The 20843-nt window shown below is 35.0% G+C and overlaps 2 protein-coding genes across 2 annotated transcripts; both read right to left on the bottom strand.

Moving 5' to 3' along the window:
- Positions 1 to 3614: 3614 nt before the first annotated feature.
- Positions 3615 to 5337, bottom strand: LOC123553738 (uncharacterized). Its single transcript, XM_045343342.2, has 2 exons — positions 4879 to 5337; positions 3615 to 4076 (listed from the first exon to the last, which is right to left on the bottom strand). The coding sequence occupies exons 1-2, from the start codon at positions 5176 to 5178 to the stop codon at positions 3969 to 3971; spliced, it is 408 nt and encodes a 135-aa protein (XP_045199277.1). The 5' UTR covers positions 5179 to 5337; the 3' UTR covers positions 3615 to 3968.
- A 10117-nt stretch (positions 5338 to 15454) lies between these two features.
- Positions 15455 to 19389, bottom strand: LOC123553739 (uncharacterized). Its single transcript, XM_045343343.2, has one exon. It carries the CDS (start codon positions 19347 to 19349, stop codon positions 17400 to 17402), a length of 1950 nt encoding a protein of 649 aa, XP_045199278.1. The 5' UTR covers positions 19350 to 19389; the 3' UTR covers positions 15455 to 17399.
- Between the last annotated feature and the right edge of the window lie 1454 nt (positions 19390 to 20843).

Genomic DNA, 20843 nt, shown 5'->3' with positions numbered 1-20843 from the left:
CCATAACAACAGTTGTAAAATTCATGGTAAAATAAATCCTGTTAAAAAAAAAAAGAAAAAAAAAAAAAGAGTCTTAGCCTTTAGCCTGCTGGCGGCAAGTGATACTGCCTTTGTGACCAATGCAGACCAAGATCAGCCTGCACAGACATGCAGGCTGATCATGGTCTGCACTATTCGCTATTCAGTCAGTAAATTTTCATTGAACACCCCTTCACATAATAAATGGTACTGCCAAAATTGAAAGATGGACAAGTTCATTATAGAAATTTAGCAGGGTAAGGGTTAAAATTTGCTAAAATTATAACAAAAATAATACATCTTATAGTGTAAAGCTAGCTAGCTGCACAAATTTCCAAAATAAGCAACTTAGTAAGTTTCATAAAAGTTTTATCTAAACATACCAGTAGATACTTAACATTTCACTAAAATAAAAGATTAAGAACAGTTCTGATTCATCAACTGATGGCAAAAATAACCAAGTGATGTGATATTTGCTCAACATGACTTACACAATTAAAAAAACTTGTATTTCCAGTACTGTAAACAGGGTTGGCATAAAAGCGGGAAATACTAGTTTTTACCAGGACAGCGGGAAATACAGGAAAATAGTGGGAAATACAAAAAAGTGGGTAATAGTGGGGAAAAGTCAACATCTCATTGTATGAGCAGAGACTTAAACAAATGTAATTCAGTTAACATGAAATATTTCTCTAAATTAAAAACAAATAATATAAATATTCTTTTTAAGCACTAAATGTACTAAAATCAAGTCCTAAACTTTTATTTCAAATGTTTTTTTTTTCTTTTTTGTTTACCAAAAATGCCTATTACTATTAAGAATCAGAGCATCACATTGAGATTTCAAGATTTCAAGATTTTATTTGTCATAATCAGTTACCTGTACAATGTATAGGTAATCTATTAGCCTGAAGCTGTATTTGTCTGACTGGTAATACAATGCTTAATCTAGCTTCAGCTCTGCTGATTTCTAACCATGGTCACTAATCGTGGTCTGACGGTATCTCACTCATATCACATAACCAGTTAGATTTTGTAAGTGAAAGGGTAAACATGAAGAGGTTCAAGCCAAATTGCAAATTTATTGAATTAATTTATATTAAAAAGTAAATTTTCATGCCAAAAATTTTCAAATATTGAGTATTTCCCACTATTTCCCACTTTTGTGAAATTTGGATCATTTCACGGGACAGGAATTACCGGGAAATACCTGTGGTAATTGCCGCCCCCGGGAAATACTTGCCAACCCTGACTGTAAATACCAGTCATAGTAAGTTCTAACGTTAATACGACTCCATTTGGAGATCAAACTCAAAATGCCACATTGCTCAATTATCAATACTTAATTTCAATCCAACCAGTCAAAAGACAAAGATTTCAGACTGATCTCCAAATTCAGTTTTACAACCCTGGACCTTGAACTCAGTATGTTTCTGTAGCTCTGGTCTACAAATAACTGAGGTCTAGTATCACATTCTCTCAGTCTGTAGTTTTGCTGAATTGAGCTGTTTCAGGTAACATATATAGCATACTTCTTTAATATCTGGTGTTTCTGATATATTACAAGTACAACAAAGAATTGAAAGAGGAAATTTTCAGCTGTCTAGTGATGCCAGAGTTAGTCAGGGTTTTCATTTAGAAAAAAAGAGTTACAAGTGGAAAGTATCATAGATTACTTTGTCTTTTATGTGCAGTATTTCATCAATTTAAGTCTTATTGTATACACTCTGTTTGGTGTAAATGATATAACTTCTTTAACAAGAGTGGCAAACTGTCTCAATATAACACAGCATATCACTTTTCACTTTTAAAATACTTTCATGAGCAGATTTCTCAATTTGAACTATTTCAAGAACCCTAACTCCAGAGCATAAAAGATTATCAACCTGTTTATCAAACCTAGCAAAATAATATGCTCATAAATATTCTGACCAAGTTTGAACACAGTCAATTTTCGCAATATCAAGCAACTAAAGGGCCGCACCTAAAAAACCTGTTACCTCTGGGACAATCTAGCTTATTTTCATTCTATGCCGTGATATTATGCCCTTAAACATTATGACCAAATTGGGTGAATATTGGTTAAGAACTGCTCCAGTTACTATGGCAGTGGACAACTTCAGTGGATGCTCTGTCCCACAGTAGGTGCCGATTACAAACACATTTATAAATAAAAATTACACTTTAAAGCGTGTTGATGGTAACACTGAATGTTTGTTTGTTAGCTTCAAAATCAATTCTTAAAGTTAACTGTATCGAGCATCATCACTCCAAGACAACTTCCTGTGCTTATAACACAGATAGATAGCTCATATGTAGTATGTACTGGCAGTTTTACAAGTCTGTATTCAAACAGAATGAGATTATTAGGGTAATTCTGGACAGCATACAAGTTTCAAAAACAACTTTACAATACATAAAAATTTCAACAATATACATTGTACTACTTTCTGAAAATGTCAATTATACAACAACAGAAAAATAACTCAAGATTAATATCTCTAATTAGTAAGACCATTCACTACCAAACTCAATACTGCATCCCGGTATAATCTGAATAAAGTATTTTTCAACTACAATGTGTCGGTAGGATGTCACAAAGGGTGTACCCCCACTGGTACATTTGTCACAAATAAGGGGCAATAATTCAAATGTTTGCAGTCTTAAGAGGGAATAGCCTCAACAAATATTTTTAATAAAGGATTCATTATTCCTGACCGTTTTTGAGCTTATGAACTATGAGCATCACAAACAAAAATTCCGTTATTTTGGCTATTTCAGGAGATAAGAACTCTGTACTTAGTGCTAAAATCACAAGATTGCCCAGTGTGCAAGGTCACATCATGATAAAGACTCGAACAAGGTTTAATGAATTTACATCAAATACTTTTTCAGCTATGTGGGTCACAAAGTGAAAATGTGCATTTTTACTATTTCAGGGGCCATAACTCTGGAAAAAGGGGACCCGAGCCAGACGGAAAATTAGGAGGTGTGCAATTCATATGATAATAAAGACTCGTGCAAGGTCTCATCAATTTGTATGAAATACTTTTTGAGCTAGGTGAGTCACAAGGTGAAAATGTGCACTTTTTACTATTTCAGCGGCCGTAACTCTGGAAATAGGGGTAGGAGCCAGACGAAAACTAGGAGGTGTATAAGTTCATATCATGATAAAGACTCATGAATGCAAGGTTTCATCAATTTATATTAAAAACTCATGCAAAATTCATCAATTTTTATCAAATGCTTTTTGAGCTAGGCGCATCACAAACATTTTTCAGATGGACACAGACAAGACCAAATCTATAAGCAGTATTAAGCACCCCTCCACTGACTGGTGTGGGTACAAAAATTCAACTTCAGAAGTTTATTAATTCTACATATCTTTCTAATAAATCGCAATGCTGGAAACAAAGAAATGGAAACTGGGCAATTTATCACCGGTTTGACTTTTCATCTGCTCATAAACAAGTTTGCTATCACCTTGTCTGACAAAGTTTTGACGTCCAGGTGTTGTGCTTTGTGTTTTTTAGTGGGCAGTTAAAGCCTACTAGACATATCAATGTATTACACTAAGATTTGTTACAATTATTCCATCTTTTAGCTCTCTAAATAAGAAATCTAAGTAAAGCTCAGAAAAGCTTTTAGAATGAATCTGAGAAAAGTTTGACAGCTGGTAATTAATAATATATATCATATGAAATGTTATTAAAGGTTCCATTCCTGATCTACTAAAAATCACTAGTTTCACCACAATGATTTCACTCGATTGTGAACCTTTAATTAATTATTCTAAAAGCTATATTTTGTGAAAGTGTATTTCTCGTTCCTCTTCATGGCGCTAGGATCTTCTGAATTTCACATGCTTGGACAGCTGTCTTGTCATGCTTCAGCTTTGCTGTCACAATATTTAGCACTAGATATCAATTATCACAGATTATCTCCCTTGTTCAATCAGCCTCGTCCATTTCTGAGTCTTCGTAATCACTATCTTCTTGTTCAACAACTTCAACATTCTCATTAAAAAGTTCCCGTCTCAGTTCAACAACTCTAGAAGCCTGCAATGCAGATCAACTCATCATATAAATATAAACAATTGACAATAATGGATGACATTTTTTACTTGCTTAACTCATCTCAATAGTATCCATCATGCCAATGTTTGAAAAGTTAAACTTAAACAGTAATTGCCATGTGTAATGGTAGTTTTAAAAATTAAGTTTATTATTTTAATTCATCAGTCCCAAGAAAATAAGAATTTGGTAACAGCTAGCTTCCATCGATTGTTGCATAGAAACTGCTACTAATTATTTGTCGAATTTGCGATCATGTTTTTCCTGGGATTAAAGAATTATAAATATATACTTCTGTTTCCTGTGACTTACCATGTACAACAAGAAAAATAAGACTTCTAACAAACTTTTGAAATCTTCTCCCATTTTTAAAGATAAAATATAGTCTCCTCTTTGTAAATACAATTCGTAGTATTCATATTGATTACCGGACCTCTAGCCAGCCCTGTACAGGTCGTCTATTACCGGACCTCAAGACTCTGGGTCTGGTTATTTACTTATTTGACCCCTAGCCACTAGCTGCCTTATTTAATTTTACGTGTAGTATGTTTAGTCATATGCTTTCAATAACACAAAAAGCTACGTGAATGTCATGCGAATAACAAAAATTAATCTATGACAGTCATGCAGATAATGAAAATCACTGGCAAAACAGTAATGCGGACTGCCTCGGCCTAAATTGAAACGAAAAGTAAGTTTTTGTGTTACCAAAAATTACCGATTTTTCATATTTTTTATTATGATATATATGCACATGGAATTAAAATTGACAAAAATTGTATTTTACCTTTTTATTTGCATATTCATAGTACATGTTCCTCAATCCCTCAACAACTGCTAGTCTAAGGCGGAGTTTGTATCGAAACACTCTGTGATTGTTCTTTTTAGCACAGTTGTATCTTTTGTGAATGCTTTCCATTTTCCTGTTTAGTAAGTTTATTTGATTACATGCTTTTCTGAACCTAATTTCAGTCTGCTGTAATTCAGTTTTCATATCCGTGAGGCTCTCATTTTCCTGGCCCTGGGTCGGCCGTGTGCTTGTACTTGTCGAACGTGTGACGCGTCTTTCACTGCGTCTAGTCGCCATTTTGTCCGTTAGAAATGAAGATATAACAGTAAAGTTTCCGTTGGGATATCTATATCGCACGATCTTCTTTTGATTTTGTTATTTAGACACGAACTTGCTTCAGGACAAATTCAATCCGCCTTGTTGATCTTCACCTTGCTTATTTAATTGACTACTACCCCGCTTTCCCGATTGTTTGATAGTCACCGCACATTCATCGAAGGCAGGGAACCAAAATGACAGTCACACGTGACTTATCATGTTTTAGAGGAGCACAAAGGGGTGTGAATTACACATACATAGGTCTTAAGTGGTTCAATTCATTCCTTTTTAGGACAATCTAGATAAAAAGATAAAATGAAAACAACGTGCCAAACATTTTCGGGTGTGATGATAAAAATCTTATTAAAAGAGAAGTGTCAACTTTTTTCTTTAAAGTATTATTTGCAATACAACATGGTTTATCTAGCTATATATAGGGATATAGCTGTACATAGTTGAGTTAATAAAATTCTTCCTAATTCATGTAATTACAAAGTAAAACTTTTTGTGATCGGGGTGGTTGAGGCAGGATCCGCGGGTTGAGGTCATAAAATGAATAAAATGGTATTTAAAATAGTTGATTTTGCTGATTTGTTTTTAATTCTAACAAAAAAGATTAATTATTGATGCGTGATTAATTAATTAATTAATTAATTAATACGGGCCGTTTCGTGAGATAACCTTTACAGGCTTATTAATTAGTGGCATGCTTTTATAATTATCAAGTAATAAATAGTTTCTTCATCAAATTCTGCGTTATATAGGAAATTGGGAAGATACCCACTATCAGTAAAAGTATTTATTAGTGTCAACCCTACTGAAAGGGACAGCCAATTTGGCTTATGAGACACCTATATACATACATTGTACAGCATCACTTCCCGATTCCTATTTTTTAACGCCAGAGGCACCAGGCAGGTAGGCAATCAGTAACCATTATTTAACTAGCTAGCTCTTCAGTAACAAGACCCGCCTCTGACAGGGCTCGAACTTTCGGCCTCCCAATTGTGGAGCAGGTGCCTTATCCATTAGACCACCGCAGCTCGGTATATATATGTCTTACTATCATATATATAGTAAGACAGGTTAGATCTGAAAGTTATATGCTGAAAAGAATAGTAACTGTAATTTATCAAGCACTTTAAACGTCTTAAGATATTATGCTGACAATGATAATGCTAGCGCTATATGTTATGGATTTATTACAAAACTTTCATGAGGAATGAAGTATGGATAATTTCGTCTTCCATAAATATTAATATGTTTGTGCCTGATTTCGCACTAGACTTATAGACATGTAAAAGTAAAGTAAAGTGTTTGTTTTATTATAGTGTCACCTCTACTGAAAGGGCCAGCCAGTTTGGCTTATGAGACTCCTATACATACATTGAACAGCCTTACTTCCCGATTCCTACTTTTTAATGCCAGGCACCAGGCAGGTAGGCAATCGGTAACCATTATTTAACTAGCTGGCGACTTACCAACCGGTCTCTCTTCAGTAACAAGACCCACCTCTGACAGGGCTCCAGAACCTTCGACCTCCTGATTGCGGGCAGGTGCCTTATCCATTAGGCCACCGCAGCTCATGTATATAAAATTACGTTTCCTTCACACCAGCTATTGAAATTGGTCGACACAGAAATATAGACAGAAACGATAGAAAATGTACACTTTGTCAAAGCATCGGCCTTGAACCTGAGATGAGTATCATTTTGTTTTAATATGTCCAATGTGTGCCTTATTAAGAGCACAAAATATTCCTAGATATTACCACCGGCACCCAAATACATAGAAGAAGTTTAGTCTACTGTAGATGATATGTATATTTTATAGTAAGACTATCATATTTTATATGTACATGGTAGTAAAAGGATGTTATGAATCTGACATCTTATATCAGATTTGATTTGACAGGATGAATTTCTTTTAAATCACTTTAGAAGTACTATTTTAGTTGTTTTTAGCTTGACTCATCAAAGGAAGAAATAAATGAAAGTCTAAGAGAGGCGGTTGATATTTTCATCTAACGTTGGCGTTGGTTCTGCATTTTGTTGATATCAACTTTAAGAAATATGTCTTTGAAACTTAAGGAGGTAGGTTACCTTGTTACAAGGGTAAATTCAAATTAGTTGAACCGCAGCATCTTTTTGTATTTTGTGTAATATGAAGTTTTAACTGCTAAAATCTCAGTTTCGTTTGTCTCTGTCCCTTCAAGTTCAATTTTTATCCAGGTTTTAAGAACATGACCCTCCAAAGGTATTTCATATTGAAAGAAGAAGGAAAATACGGATATTTAACACTTTTCAGTGTATTTTAGTTTCATTTATATCCGTAGATATCAGCATAATCGCTAATTTTACTAGTATGCGCGTTAGCTTTCTAATATAAGCTTAAAATGTATATGTCGCGGGGCTCGTGTTTCCATGGTAACGCATTTTCTCTCATTTTTAAACAACTATGTATAAAATAGGGGTTTTCGACGGCTTCAGTGCCATTCTGTTAATGACCAACATGGAATATTTGGGTAATATTATCAGCAAAATACCAAGCACTATACATGGTACCCTATTTTTCTTAAAGTTTAAAGTAACCATGGCAACTGAGATGTTTAAAATGGCTCATATCTTGCTTTTTGTCGTAATTTTCTATAAAATAATATTGAATAAGATTATCTTTCTAGTTGATGTAGCTTTAAAACATATTATTTCTAACGTAAGTTATATTTTCGTGTTATCTGCATTTATTCAAACAAATTTCTAAGCTTAGAATACTTACAGCAGTACCCCTCGTCTGGCATTTTTCATGAAAAAATCGTTCAGCATGCTACTATTATTCTCATGGATATTGTTGAAATGAAAATAAAAAGCTGAAGCTGTGTTTCTTAAATAGACTAGTGTCAACGCTTTTGAATTTTACATTTAGATACATAGGTCACGGGCTTCGTTTCCATGGTAACATCAATTCAATTCAAGAAACCACAATTTTCTACTGATATTTGAACAATTTTAGATCTTAGTTTTAGTATATAAGTAACAAATTATCAACGGAACCTGAAAAATAGGTATTACAAATCAAACTGCTAGATTTTTTATTTGAAAATGGCCGTAACAAGTAACCTCTCACCGAACTATATTCCAAATAACATTGGTTACCATCATCCATTTTCTTACATTCCGCATAACATTTCAGTATAACTACATAAAAGAAGCAAACTATTGATTATTATTCAGAGTAAAAGACTCATAAAAAATATTTCAGCAAATAATGGTTATTTGAAAATAGTTTGAATAAAGAAAATGCACAGAATTACGTACTTTCAAGATAAAAGCTATAAATTTTGCGCGGTAACTGACACGTAACGTCATGACGTCAATGACGTCATTTTAAGGCATCATTGTTTTGAAGCGTTTCTGCGGCAATTTATTCATTATTTCTGCATTATTAAACAACAAAGCGTCAGATCGAAGACAGGTCTATGATTTGTTTTAGGAATAATGAATATACAAACACATTTAGTTTGTCGTAAACGTCGTCGTAAATCGTCACGTTAGCTTCCGGTTGGACATGCGCACATACAAATATGAAGGTAACCTACCTCCTTAATGCTAGTGAACCATCACTAAATGAGTAAGCAGACCATTAGGACCATAATCCTTCCATACAATTCGACAAAATTATGGCCTTTTATGTGTACTTAATGTGTCAGTCACACTACACCGTATAGCGTTAACGCACGCCAAACGAATAGAAAAATTGCGGCAGAAAGTTATCCGGTGACGAAAGGCATCCCCTGCTGCTGCTCGGTGCTCTCGCGATCGGTGTATGGGGCGCATAAAACGCACAATGACCGCAAGATTAACGCACACATATATATAGGACGAACAACGTTCAATTAACGGATATCACAGTAACGGACTTGTACCGCGTATAACGTAAGCGCAACGCATAAGAAACTGACCAAACGTTCTTGTCAGTTCTCGTCCGTTGAATATACGTTACATCCGTTGCATGTCCGGTAGTAGTCCGGCAGTGAATCAGGTCCACCGGAAAAGAACGGATGCGAACCGAACAAGAACGGATGCGAACCGGACAAGTACAGAATAGGGAACGCACGATTAACGAACAAAACTCATATCAGCGCATTGCTACCGTACATCTAACGGATAACTTGTCCGGTGATGTACGTTCTAAATTTTGAACATGCTCAAAACCTTCAACCGGATGGAATGAACGTCGCCGGACAAGTAGCGCAGGCGCCGCATGAGAAGCGGAAAAGAAACGCATGCGAACGGACAGGAACGGATTGTAGGGATAACGCATGTTTTTTCGTGTTATAACGTCTGCAGAATCCCGAGGGATTGGTTGGTGCCCTAGCCCGTTTGGGCGAGGGTACCAACGTATCCCGAGGGATTCTGCAAATGTTATAACACGAAATGAACATGCGCTAACGCTGTTCTAGCATAAAAGCGTAAAAACTGATAAATGAATACAACGTCACTCAATGTCATTAAATTTCCACGAAATGCGCGGGAATGTCTGAGTTGTTTTTTTACGTTGACGTCATTTCGTTTTGAATTATCCGTTTTGGGGCCGAATGACGTTTATGAACATTCTAGCATAAAACTGCTGTTCTTGTCTCTTTTCGGGGGTGTTTTAACAGGAGAGAAAACGTGTGTTAACAGAGAGATTCTCGCGCTCGCGTGCTGTTATAACACCTTTTTATATATGCGTTCCGTGGCAAAGCGGAAACGTCATTCGGCCCCAAAACGGATAATTCAAAACGAAATGACGTCAACGTAAAAAATAACTCAGACATTCCCGCGCGTTTCATGGAAATTTAATGACGCTGAAAGACATTGTATTCATTTATCAGTTTTTACGCGTTTTATGCTAGAATAGCGTTAAGGCATGTTCATTTCGTGTTATAACATTTGCAGAATCCCTCGGGATACGTTGGTACCCTCGCCCTATCGGGCTCGGGCACCAACAAATCCCTCGGGATTCTGCAGATGTTATAACACGAAAAAACATGCGTTATCCCTACATTTTGTTATACGTAGGTCGTCCGTTAACGCTATACGGTGTAAAACGTCACATCAATCTTCTTGAATACCCTAGAAGCAATAGTTTTGATTTTTACAAGCAAAGCCAAGGTAGCGCCTCTCGGATCTCGATTTATAAATACCTTTTTCCAGTTGTCAAGAAATTGATCGGTTCACAACATATTTTTTATTTTATTTTATTTTGTAAAATGTTTTAGAAATAAAATGACCTATAGGCCTATAGTATAAATAACAGCTATATTAAATAAAGTAAGCTATGCTTACCCGTCTCTTGTAATTCTGTTAAGAATGGCATATGTATTTTAATAAGATTTTATTATGTTTTATTTGACATACATAAAGAAACTATTGAATTGAATTGAATATGTTAAAATTCACTCAATTGTTAAAATGCTGCAAATGTTAAAGTGTTGAATAAATCGGCTTTGTTGTGTAAAAAAAGTCTTTAAGCTAAGATCAAATGAAGTGAATTCATTGCAATAGATTATATATCTTTTGCCTGCATAAGTTTATTGTTATTATTTGGTATTATTTATTACATTACTGCGTGCATGTATGATTTTATTTGTATGTTACGATGAACTGTAAATGTTCAAGTTAGATATAATAAAATGTCTGTTCCGTTCTGTTCTGTTCTGTTATATACGGCAAATCAAATTCCACCATATTTTACAAATGAATGTTATTTGTATTGTCATGGCATTGTCACACTCGTGACACTTGTTAATCTTCAGTCGAATTCTTTAAGTATTGTACTTGCAGGTTTCAACATGATTACTGTCAGATTCAAAATACACAAAATAATCAGCTTCTAAAGAACGCCACTTTGAACTATTAAAAGTCGAAATTTAGAAAACTGAAACAGTCCATTTTATAAAAAGGAGATAGTTTTGTTGTGTTTCTGTAATATTTGTTTCCGTATGAAAACATACACATACAATAATAAGCTCAATGGTGAAAAAAATATGTCGATTTAAATTCAGACAGGTAATGTCAAACAGGTTATTGCAGTAAAACGTCTGATTTGGCTATATTTTACTGGTTCTGCATGTTTTGTTGTTGTTGTTTTTTTCTCACTAAAGCCGATGTATTTATTGACATATATTGTTAACTTATTGCAGGAATTGTCTTAAGTGCTATTAATAACTTATTCCGAAATCGCAAAGCTTTTATTAAACGCTTACAAATGAAAGAAAAGTGGAATTATGCGCATTTTTCAAGTAAATATCTCAGAATTTTCAAATTTCATAAATCTTAACTAATACATTTGTTTTTCTAAGTCTTCTAAAATGTAAAAAACTAACCCTAAAAAGCTTAATCCCCTGTTAAAAGTTTCGAACAACTGGCCCCTGGACACGATTGATTCTGTCTTTGAAACCAGTGTAGATCATCAGCAGTCTGGGTCCAGTTGTTCGAAACTTTAACAGGCGATTAAGCTAACGGTTGATTAACATTTAGAGTTATATTTCGGCATTTCAGATGACTTTGAAAAACAAATGTATGAGGTAAGAATTATGAACAATGAAAACTCTTTACAATAAAATAAAAACATCATACCTGTGTTTCTCACCAAGTCTAGTACGTATTTTTAATCAAATTTAACCGCACTCTTCGCTATTTAGTCGGTGTCTTTTGATAAGCACCCCTTTCAAACAGTTAATGGTACTGTTTAATTGAAGATGGACAAATTCATTATAGATATAGAATTTAGCAGGGTTAGGGTTAAATAAAGTTGCGAAATATCTTTATGCTCACCATAATGTGTGACACAATACCTGCCACAGCTGAAATGCATGCTTTATACCTGAACATAAATAAAGGTCATTATTCCTGAATCAAATGATCGATTACCCTGGGAATCTTTGGTTCTTTGCTTCATTAAGGACATATTTTGACAGTTATTTCTAAACTTCTATGAAGTTGTCAAACTGAAAGGGCGCAATAAAACTGACTACAGCCGGACAAGGATGCTGCACTGTATTTACCTTAAAATGCAAAATTATCTTTACACAATTTAACAAATGAAATGTTTGCCCTATAATCAAGGAAACTGACAAATGTAAGATGGCACTGGCAGGGAGCTTAAACTTGCATACAAGTATCATTTAATCTTCTTACTTGCGACTATAACCATTTTTAAGCAGGTGTTAGTATCAAAATGGCTTTCATAAGAATGAGAAATTCTCTTCCAACGCACCCAAATATTGAACTTAACGCTTTTAAAGGTCTAACAAACTACAAAAGAAGAAAACGCAGCTAAGCAAAAGGCTTAAGGACGCTCGGTTTAATGAAGCCCCACATGCTTTTAAAAGCGGAATCCTGTTGAATAGAAACATTGAGTGGGCTTCGTGCATCCAAAGGATTAGAAAATATAGGCGGATTTACAATGCTATCGGTTGCTAAGATTTTTACCGGATCTTTTTATTTTAATGCGCATGCGCTCTTTACGTGTGACAAAAACTTTTACAAAACAACTACGAAACATCGTTTCTGGTGACCCGGAACCTTGAATATATTATGTATAAGTCTAGATAAAATCACACTTGCAACAATAATGTGAAATTAGGAAAGATGTAATTAAAAGATGCAAGACTTCCTTGTTTATAAATTTAGTTGGTGCTAAGCTTAAAACTGACACTGACACAGCAGACTATGTTGCTATTATTTGAAACTGAGTATACATAAAATTGCTTTTCTTTCTATCTAAATCGTTCCTATTCGATTCGTTACTTCTACTGACATTTTACTGAAACGCAGATATGTAGGTGTGGAGATGGGACAACATATGCTTTGCCTCTTCATATTTGGGCCTCGACATTTCTATCATTAAGAAAAAGAAAACATCAGTGAGTTCAGTTACAGGCAGTACAATGCTACTGTAACTGTCACAAAACAACAACATGTTAAAGGTAATTTTTACGTGTTAAAAGTGGTATAATGTAACACAGTCTCGCAAACTTTAAAAAACAAAATATAATTTAGATTTAGGTGGAATGAGCCCAAGTTGAACATAAAGGATTCCGTTTTGACATTCTGTTAAATACAGAATTCAGTATATTCCCGATTCAATGCGTGTTTTACGTTTTTCATATTTCTGTGACTATTTTCTGCCAACAACCTTCAAACACTTTCGAAAATTGGAGCAATCCTAGATTCAAACTAAAATGTCTCCATAGGACACGGATGTCCCTACTATGTACTGTTACTTTATAATTTGAATGTCCATGCAAAAAAAAAGAGTTATAGAGCGGACAGTAAAAACAAGAGCTGTCTGATGACAGCGCGCTCGACTATTGAAAGGCTTGTCAATAAAATAGATTTTATAAATAGTACTGTTACAACTGTGACACAGCACCAAGATCTAACTACTCCTTTAAATATGATGAAACTGATATAGTTTTTGTTTGAAAATGTATACCGTATTTTAAGAAACAATGACGAAGTGGCTTTCCGTAGACTATAAGGATCTTACATGCCTGCCTGTGTAAGGCGGGGTTATCCCTACCCGAGGGACAGTGTGGAATGGAAAACCGAGCGTTAGCGAGGTTTTTTATCCATGCTGTCCCGAGGGTAGGGAAAACAGCTGTCTTACACAGGCAGACATGTTAGATCATTTTTCTTGCCTATCATGTTCAAAATAGATCGTGGAGACAAATAGGTTTGGGTATTTCCTGACATTATTTATAAAGTTTATGACGTCACAGTGGTACCAGTACTATGTGACGTCACCTTAGTGCACGCTATTTTAGACAAGGTTTTTCCCTAGGGAAAGACAGGAATATCTATCCCCGGTGCGTGCTCGGATAAATGTATACTTTCCCCGCTAGGTAGGCAAGAATATAAGGATCTTACATGCCTGCCTGTGTAAGACGGGGGTTTCCGTACCCGAGGGACGTGCTGGGAATTTGTCTAAAATAGCGTGCACTAAGGTGACGTCACATAGTACTGGTACCACTGTGACGACGTCATAAACTTTATAAATAATGTCAGGAAATACCCAAACCTATTTGTCTCCACGATCTATTTTGAACATGATAGGCAAGAAAAATGATCTAACATGTCTGCCTGTGTAAGACAGCTGTTTTCCCTACCCTCGGGACAGCATGGATAAAAAACCTCGCTAACGCTCGGTTTTCCCTTCCACACTGTCCCTCGGGTAGGGAAAACCCCGTCTTACACAGGCAGGCATGTAAGATCCTTATAGTCTACGGAAAGCCACTTCGTCATTGTTTCTTAAAATACGGTATACATTTTCAGACAAAAACTATAGACCTCCATATATGTAGAGTTTCATTGTTTATTAAAGTCTCATCAAAGTAGGTCTACACAAATCATGTTAAAATCCTATATAAATACATGTACTTTTTAGTAAAGTTATAAGAGACTACTAAAACATAATATAATACTATCACAGTTTTCAATAATTATAACACATTTAAAATAATAATAATTCAAATTAAAATCCACTTTAGGCCTACATATATATACATATATGTATACATGCATGCATACATACTTATGTATTTATACATATTAACCCAGAATTAGAATTACAAGAGGGATTTGGTATGTAATAAATATTACACAAAATGTAGGCCTACTACATGTTACAGATATGTACATGTATATGTAAGAAATAAACTAATTCAAATCATTTGAAAAAATGAAAAAAGTACAGGTTATCAAATTGTCTGACATCAGTCTGACATTGCCTTTTCATACACAATAAAACAAATCTCAAACATTTTCCGTTTGTTGCATACGCCATAAGGCTGTACGGCAAAATGAGCCGAACGCTATACCACTATTAACGATATTCCACAAATTCCTATTACCGATGAAAATTAATAGTCAACAGTATACAAACATTATTATTTTTCAGAAAAGTATCTTATCTCATGTTGAATAAAGAATTCTAATATGCTTTTCTCTGTTAAAACACTCTTACGCTAAAATGACGTCACGTTAACGTGCGGTGACGTCAATGTTTTTGTTGCGACCAAGAAAGAACGCTACTATATATTTAAGGTATTGTTTTGATCAGTTGTTTATTTAAGAAATAGTTCATAGCAAAAGAGTGCTTTAACACTTTTTATACACTCGGGCTGTAATACGTCGTACAAATAATTTTACTCGGGCTGTGCCCTCGTTAAATTATTACGCCCGACGTATAACCGCCCATCGTGTAAAACACTCTTTTGCTATGAATTATTTCTTAAATAAACAACTGATCAAAACAATACTTTAAATCCTTGTCAGTTTTCTGGATAATTGACATCTTTATTTTTATACCATTGAATGATAAAATATGAGCTTCACTCCATAATTGTCTGGGAAAATGCCAGAATCTGAAATGGAATTAAACAACTTACAAAACACAGGAACATGAGTTGTGATTCATTCATAATATCATCAAAAATTTGAGAAAACTTAAGATGACATATTATTATATTTTTTTAGCATTTTTATTGCTTTTTCATTTTCATGTTCTAAGACATGGGAGTAAAGCTCCTCGACCTGTTTAACAATTTTATCCAGAACCATATTCTCAAAGAGACCTTCGTGGCCAAGTGCTTAAGGTCACTAAAATAAGATAAGATAACAACTTTATTTTCTGAAGGTTACATACTAAGTGTACAAATACAAATATTATTCAACTTATTTCCAGTATGGCCTTCAATTAAGTTCATATACATTCATACATTTACACAATCATACAGTCAATTTATAATCAAACATTTAACAAAAATACACATACATGTATCAGAATTACTTAAATGTTTCTTCGACAGCCACGTCTCAAATTACAGAAGTCTTTAAAAAAACATAATATACACAAATTATAAGTATAACAGTACATGTTTTTAAAAGAAGTCTAGAATTTGATTGTCACAATCCCCGCACACGGGAATTTGAAACTCGCCAGGTTTTACATTAAAATACATATGTAACAATACGTACATGTATATAACAGAAAAGTTGCCATAATTTGTAACCGCATATTAAAGTTAGATAAAGTTATCCAAACAATAACTGACTGTGATTGACTCTTATCCATGCGAGTTGGAAACCTCGCTCCAGGTGTATAATTCATTCTCCTTTCCATGAAGGCATCCAACTGGCTTACGGAAGGTCGGTGGTTCTACCTAGATCGGCGGCCCGTGTTTCCACCATTGTAAAAGCTGGAAAAGTTGACTTTGACATAAACTTGGTCGATGTGACTCGAAACTCGTGTGAAACGTACAAACAAACAAATCCATCTACACTTAAATAAAATGCTAAAATACTTCACTAGAAATGGTATGAATAATGGTCATTTTTTATATAAGAACAGTATTTTTAAGGACATCCAATGTCCATCCTTTCACAAAAATATTTTATTTCTAGATTTTTTACTTTAAACGTATAAAATCCTCTTCAGATGTGTTTAATTTAGCTAATTGTATGTTTTCATAAGTAGTATATGATTGTTCATATTTTCATATATGAAATTTGGGTTTAGTAAGGCCTCTACGTTTTAACAAATGGGTCATTTAATGGTATATATATTTCATTGATTTCTCTTTTATTTCTCTAATTATTTATTATACTATCAATGCCTGATGGCACATTCGTTGTTTTAAATTTTTATCGCAAACAGGGTACGCCTACTTCTCCAGAAATAATTTTTCGTTGTTCATGCGAAATGAACGACAGAAAGGATCGGCAATTCATGTTTAATTTGCCGATCCTATTCTGTCGTTCATTTCGCATGAACACCGAAAAAATAGTTTCATTTCTTATATTTACATAATATTTCCTTTCCATTTTTAAACAAGATAATATTATCAATTGCACATATTTTGTGGCATTTAACATTAAAATCTGCTTCCCGGCCATTCTGTTCAACACACAGAATAACTGCGACGTCATCTAAGGAACATTCTCCCTGACTATACGCGGACGTCGTCAAAACAGCGGTCGGTCATCACTAAGCAGCGGTGACGTAAATTTAGCGCCTTTCCTTTTGCTGTTCATATGAAATGAACGTCATAATGTTCACTGGAAAAGAATAGGGCGAATGTAAATATAGAGCATTATACGCCTTTTGTGTGTTTCAGTTAAATACATCTATATGCTAAGTACTATCATCAACTATCATCTACAATGACAGTAGGGTCGAAGCGACGGATGTGACTTTTCAATACATTTCGGAGCATCATTGTAACGATTTAATCTGCTTATTTCTCTTTCATTTGCAATAACATCGCCAGTAACCAAATTCATGAAAGCAGTTGCTTCGAAAACTGCATTACCCGGAACCGTTTCAAACGTTATTTGATAATGCACTATTTCCGGAAGTAAGGTATCGCTAAGATCTGGAACACGACCATCAACATCTCGACTTTTCTTGAACCGCAATACATGTCTATCAGTTTCAAAAGAAACAGATTTAATAATCTTCCGGAGTGACAACAGATGGCAAAAAGAAGTAAACCCTCGCAAAATATTGTTGATGCGTGATATAATTGTCTTCACTGAAGATAGGACGTCTGGATCGGAAACGGAAACAACTTTCGATTTCAGACATGCGCACCAATGTGTCTCAATTGCAGCGTCGGCGCACGTCCTGTCTTTTGGTATCGGTGAAAACAAAGAATATACTGTTCTATTAATTTCAGATTTGGTGCTTGATTCGCCGATTATATCCAAGAGAGTTTCGTGTATATCTGATGGTACAACAAGTCGTTTTGTGTTGTTTAGAAAAGTTTTAAACTTGGTAGGGAATTTTGTTTGGAAAGCTGGAGGAACAAATACACCAAAATACGGCATTCTTTCTTCTAATTTACCCTGCTCGGTCATGCGAATAGATCCATACCGTGTACCATGATCACTCATAACTATAAGAAATGTTTTATCAAGAATGTTTTTACCTCTAAGATATTCAAGGAACGCGACATTTTCTTCGTCTGAGAGTATTGCAGGATTATTATTGCTATGAGTGTATTCGGAGAAAAATCCAAAAGTAAAGAAGTTTTTGTCGCTGTTAGTATCTAGCCCTTCTTTAAGCCAGTCGAGGTAAACCTGGTGTCTTGTTCTAGAACCTAAGCAATATCTGTTAAAATGAGGATAAATAGGAGCGGCTGCAAGATAAAACGGGCGCATGTAATGATTAACGGGCTGATCCTTGAATCCCAGCATCCTAAAATTGAATGTGCCGATATCTGCAAGGTCCTCTGCCCATTGTGTTACGTAGCCTTTCTTTTCGTACTGTTTCCAAACAAAATCTAACAATTCATCAACATGTCTTGCCCCCGACTTCCCTCTTCTCACTTCCGGTATTTCTGTTTCCCGTTTCCCCGTTAACAAGGGCAATAACGCTTGCGTGGTACCATCTCCTACAATGTTGTAACCTTCAAGCAGGGAACCACCCAGTATCTCCGTAAAATATGTATGAGTCTTTGGAAGCAAACGCATAAACATTTGTCGAGAGAGTGAGTCAAAACCAAAAATTAATACATTGTATCTATCGGAAGTTGGTGTAACTTCCGGTAGTATTCTGTTTGTTGTTGGTGCTATGCATGCATGGATGTTTGCATATTTATTTCCATCTGCAGATTTACACGAAACTTTGAATGCATCAGAGACAAGTGCGCTTCCATTCAGCATAGGTACGATGGGTTTTAAAGTTCTAAATGTGTCATTTGAGTTCACTATTGGTACGTATGCACATGTTATCTCTCCATATTTATCCACTGCACGCCTCGAAATGTAAAATTTACCACTTCCGGTGTATACCCAATCCGTGTCCTCGGTGCATTTGACTGGTTCCACCTTTTCAAAATAAGTTTCGAATTCTTTACTCCATAGCGGCAAATTTGGATGAACACATGCCTGAAATTTGGAACCTATTAAACTCCTCATGTACTCCCCTTTAACCTTGACCTTTGAAGCATAAAGATACTTTTGCATAAAACTGGGTTTTCTGGTTCCGTGACGCGTATGGAATGTGATGAATATGTTTATTGCAACATAAATGAGAATGGTACCTATCACAAATAGAGCAATACAGCGCCTCTTATGCGTTTTCACTAAATATCTCATCATCTTTAAACTGTTGTGTGGTTATCTCCTTATCTGAAAAACAAAAGAAAAATAAGTGAGAACACTCAAGTAAAACACTTGTTATGAAAATACGTATATGGACTGCAAATGTTTGTAGATAGGTTTATAGACAGATTCGTGAATATGAAAAAATACTGTTTTCCGCCCCACCCCACCCATACGCAACCTGGATGTAGAAGAAACAGTAAATTGACATAAAATACAACGGTTAATGGGGCTTTGAAACCGTACTTACAAAGGATGATGCGTCAATTATTTTCAGGCGATACAATGTACATGTACATAGTAAAATGAAAAAGATGCGAACAGTTAGGTTCACGAATTTACAAAGATGATGCGTCAATTATTTTCAGGCGATACAATGTACTTAGTAAAATGAAAAAGATGCGAAAAATTAGGTGCACGAACTGCTGAATTTGATACAAAAAAAAAACAGCTTACTCAAATACCTATTAAATATATGTATCCATTTAAATCTCTTTTCTAAAATTCATCTTTTCTTAAGGACGGAGAGAATTCTAAGAACAACAGAGATATTGATTACAGTGGTCCTACAGTATTCAATGCATGCAGTTTCCCAATCGATGATTCTCTCTTGTCAGAGTTTTCGTGGAAAAACATCTCGATGCGTTACCATGGAAACTAATCTTAAACGTTAGAAAACGTATTATATCCCTTTTTTCCATTGCGTGCTTTTGGCAATACTACCACTATATTTGATACGCTTTCCATTCAAAAGAACAATTAAATTTTCGATTTGTCATAAGAATATTAGATTTATATTTAGTGAGTGGGAGCGGTCCAATCACTATTACTTAATTGAAAAAGTTAGACCAATGTGTCAAGAATGGAATAACTTGCCGAATCAGTAGGTATGGTAGCAACAAGACCCCATGCTCCGACATAATTCTGCTCTCCATATTAACACGATTAAATTAATTCGCAAGAAACCGGTTACCCAAAGTCGTCACTGTATACCAGACATTTAAAACAACAAATGTCCAAAACAACCAGCCTGCCATCTTGTATGGTCCATCTCCGACGAAGAAAAGCTCCACTGTATTATAATTACTCTGTTTTACATCGATCGGCACGACCTTTTCTAGTGTCACTGGTCTTCCTTCAATGATATCGCCAATTTCTACCGTCTCTGGATTTATCTAATAGCTCAAACGTATTACTCAACTTTTCTACACCTTTTTTATTTTTAAAAACGCGTATGAAGCTTTATCGCTCGTTGTTTCTAAAAATTCGTTTACTATGTGTGATGTGCTATTAATATTCCCGCGTTTTGTCACGACAAATCGCCTGCAATAGTTGCAAATCTTTTATCACGACAATTGCCATATCTTCACATTGTGCACGATTAAAACTGTATTCATTTCCTGTCAGACAGGTTTGTACGCATTCATTTTTATACAGTTGATACTACCTCGCTCTATGTCTATGGTTTTTTTTTGTTGTTTTTTTAATTTC

Source organism: Mercenaria mercenaria, chromosome 7 (assembly GCF_021730395.1).
Source record: "Mercenaria mercenaria strain notata chromosome 7, MADL_Memer_1, whole genome shotgun sequence".
Classification (NCBI taxonomy): domain Eukaryota; kingdom Metazoa; phylum Mollusca; class Bivalvia; order Venerida; family Veneridae; genus Mercenaria; species Mercenaria mercenaria.
Note: the sequence above shows the minus strand (reverse complement) of the source record. Positions and strands in the feature narration are given on the sequence as shown.

Coding starts and splice junctions, on each gene's coding strand:
- LOC123553738 (XM_045343342.2), bottom strand. CDS start 5,178: ATGGCGACTAGACGCAGTGAAAGACGCGTCACACGTTCGACAAGTACA. Junction 4,077..4,878: donor ATGAATATGCAAATAAAAAG/GTAAAATACAAT, acceptor TCTGCATTGCAG/GCTTCTAGAGTTGTTGAACT.
- LOC123553739 (XM_045343343.2), bottom strand. CDS start 19,349: ATGATGAGATATTTAGTGAAAACGCATAAGAGGCGCTGTATTGCTCTA.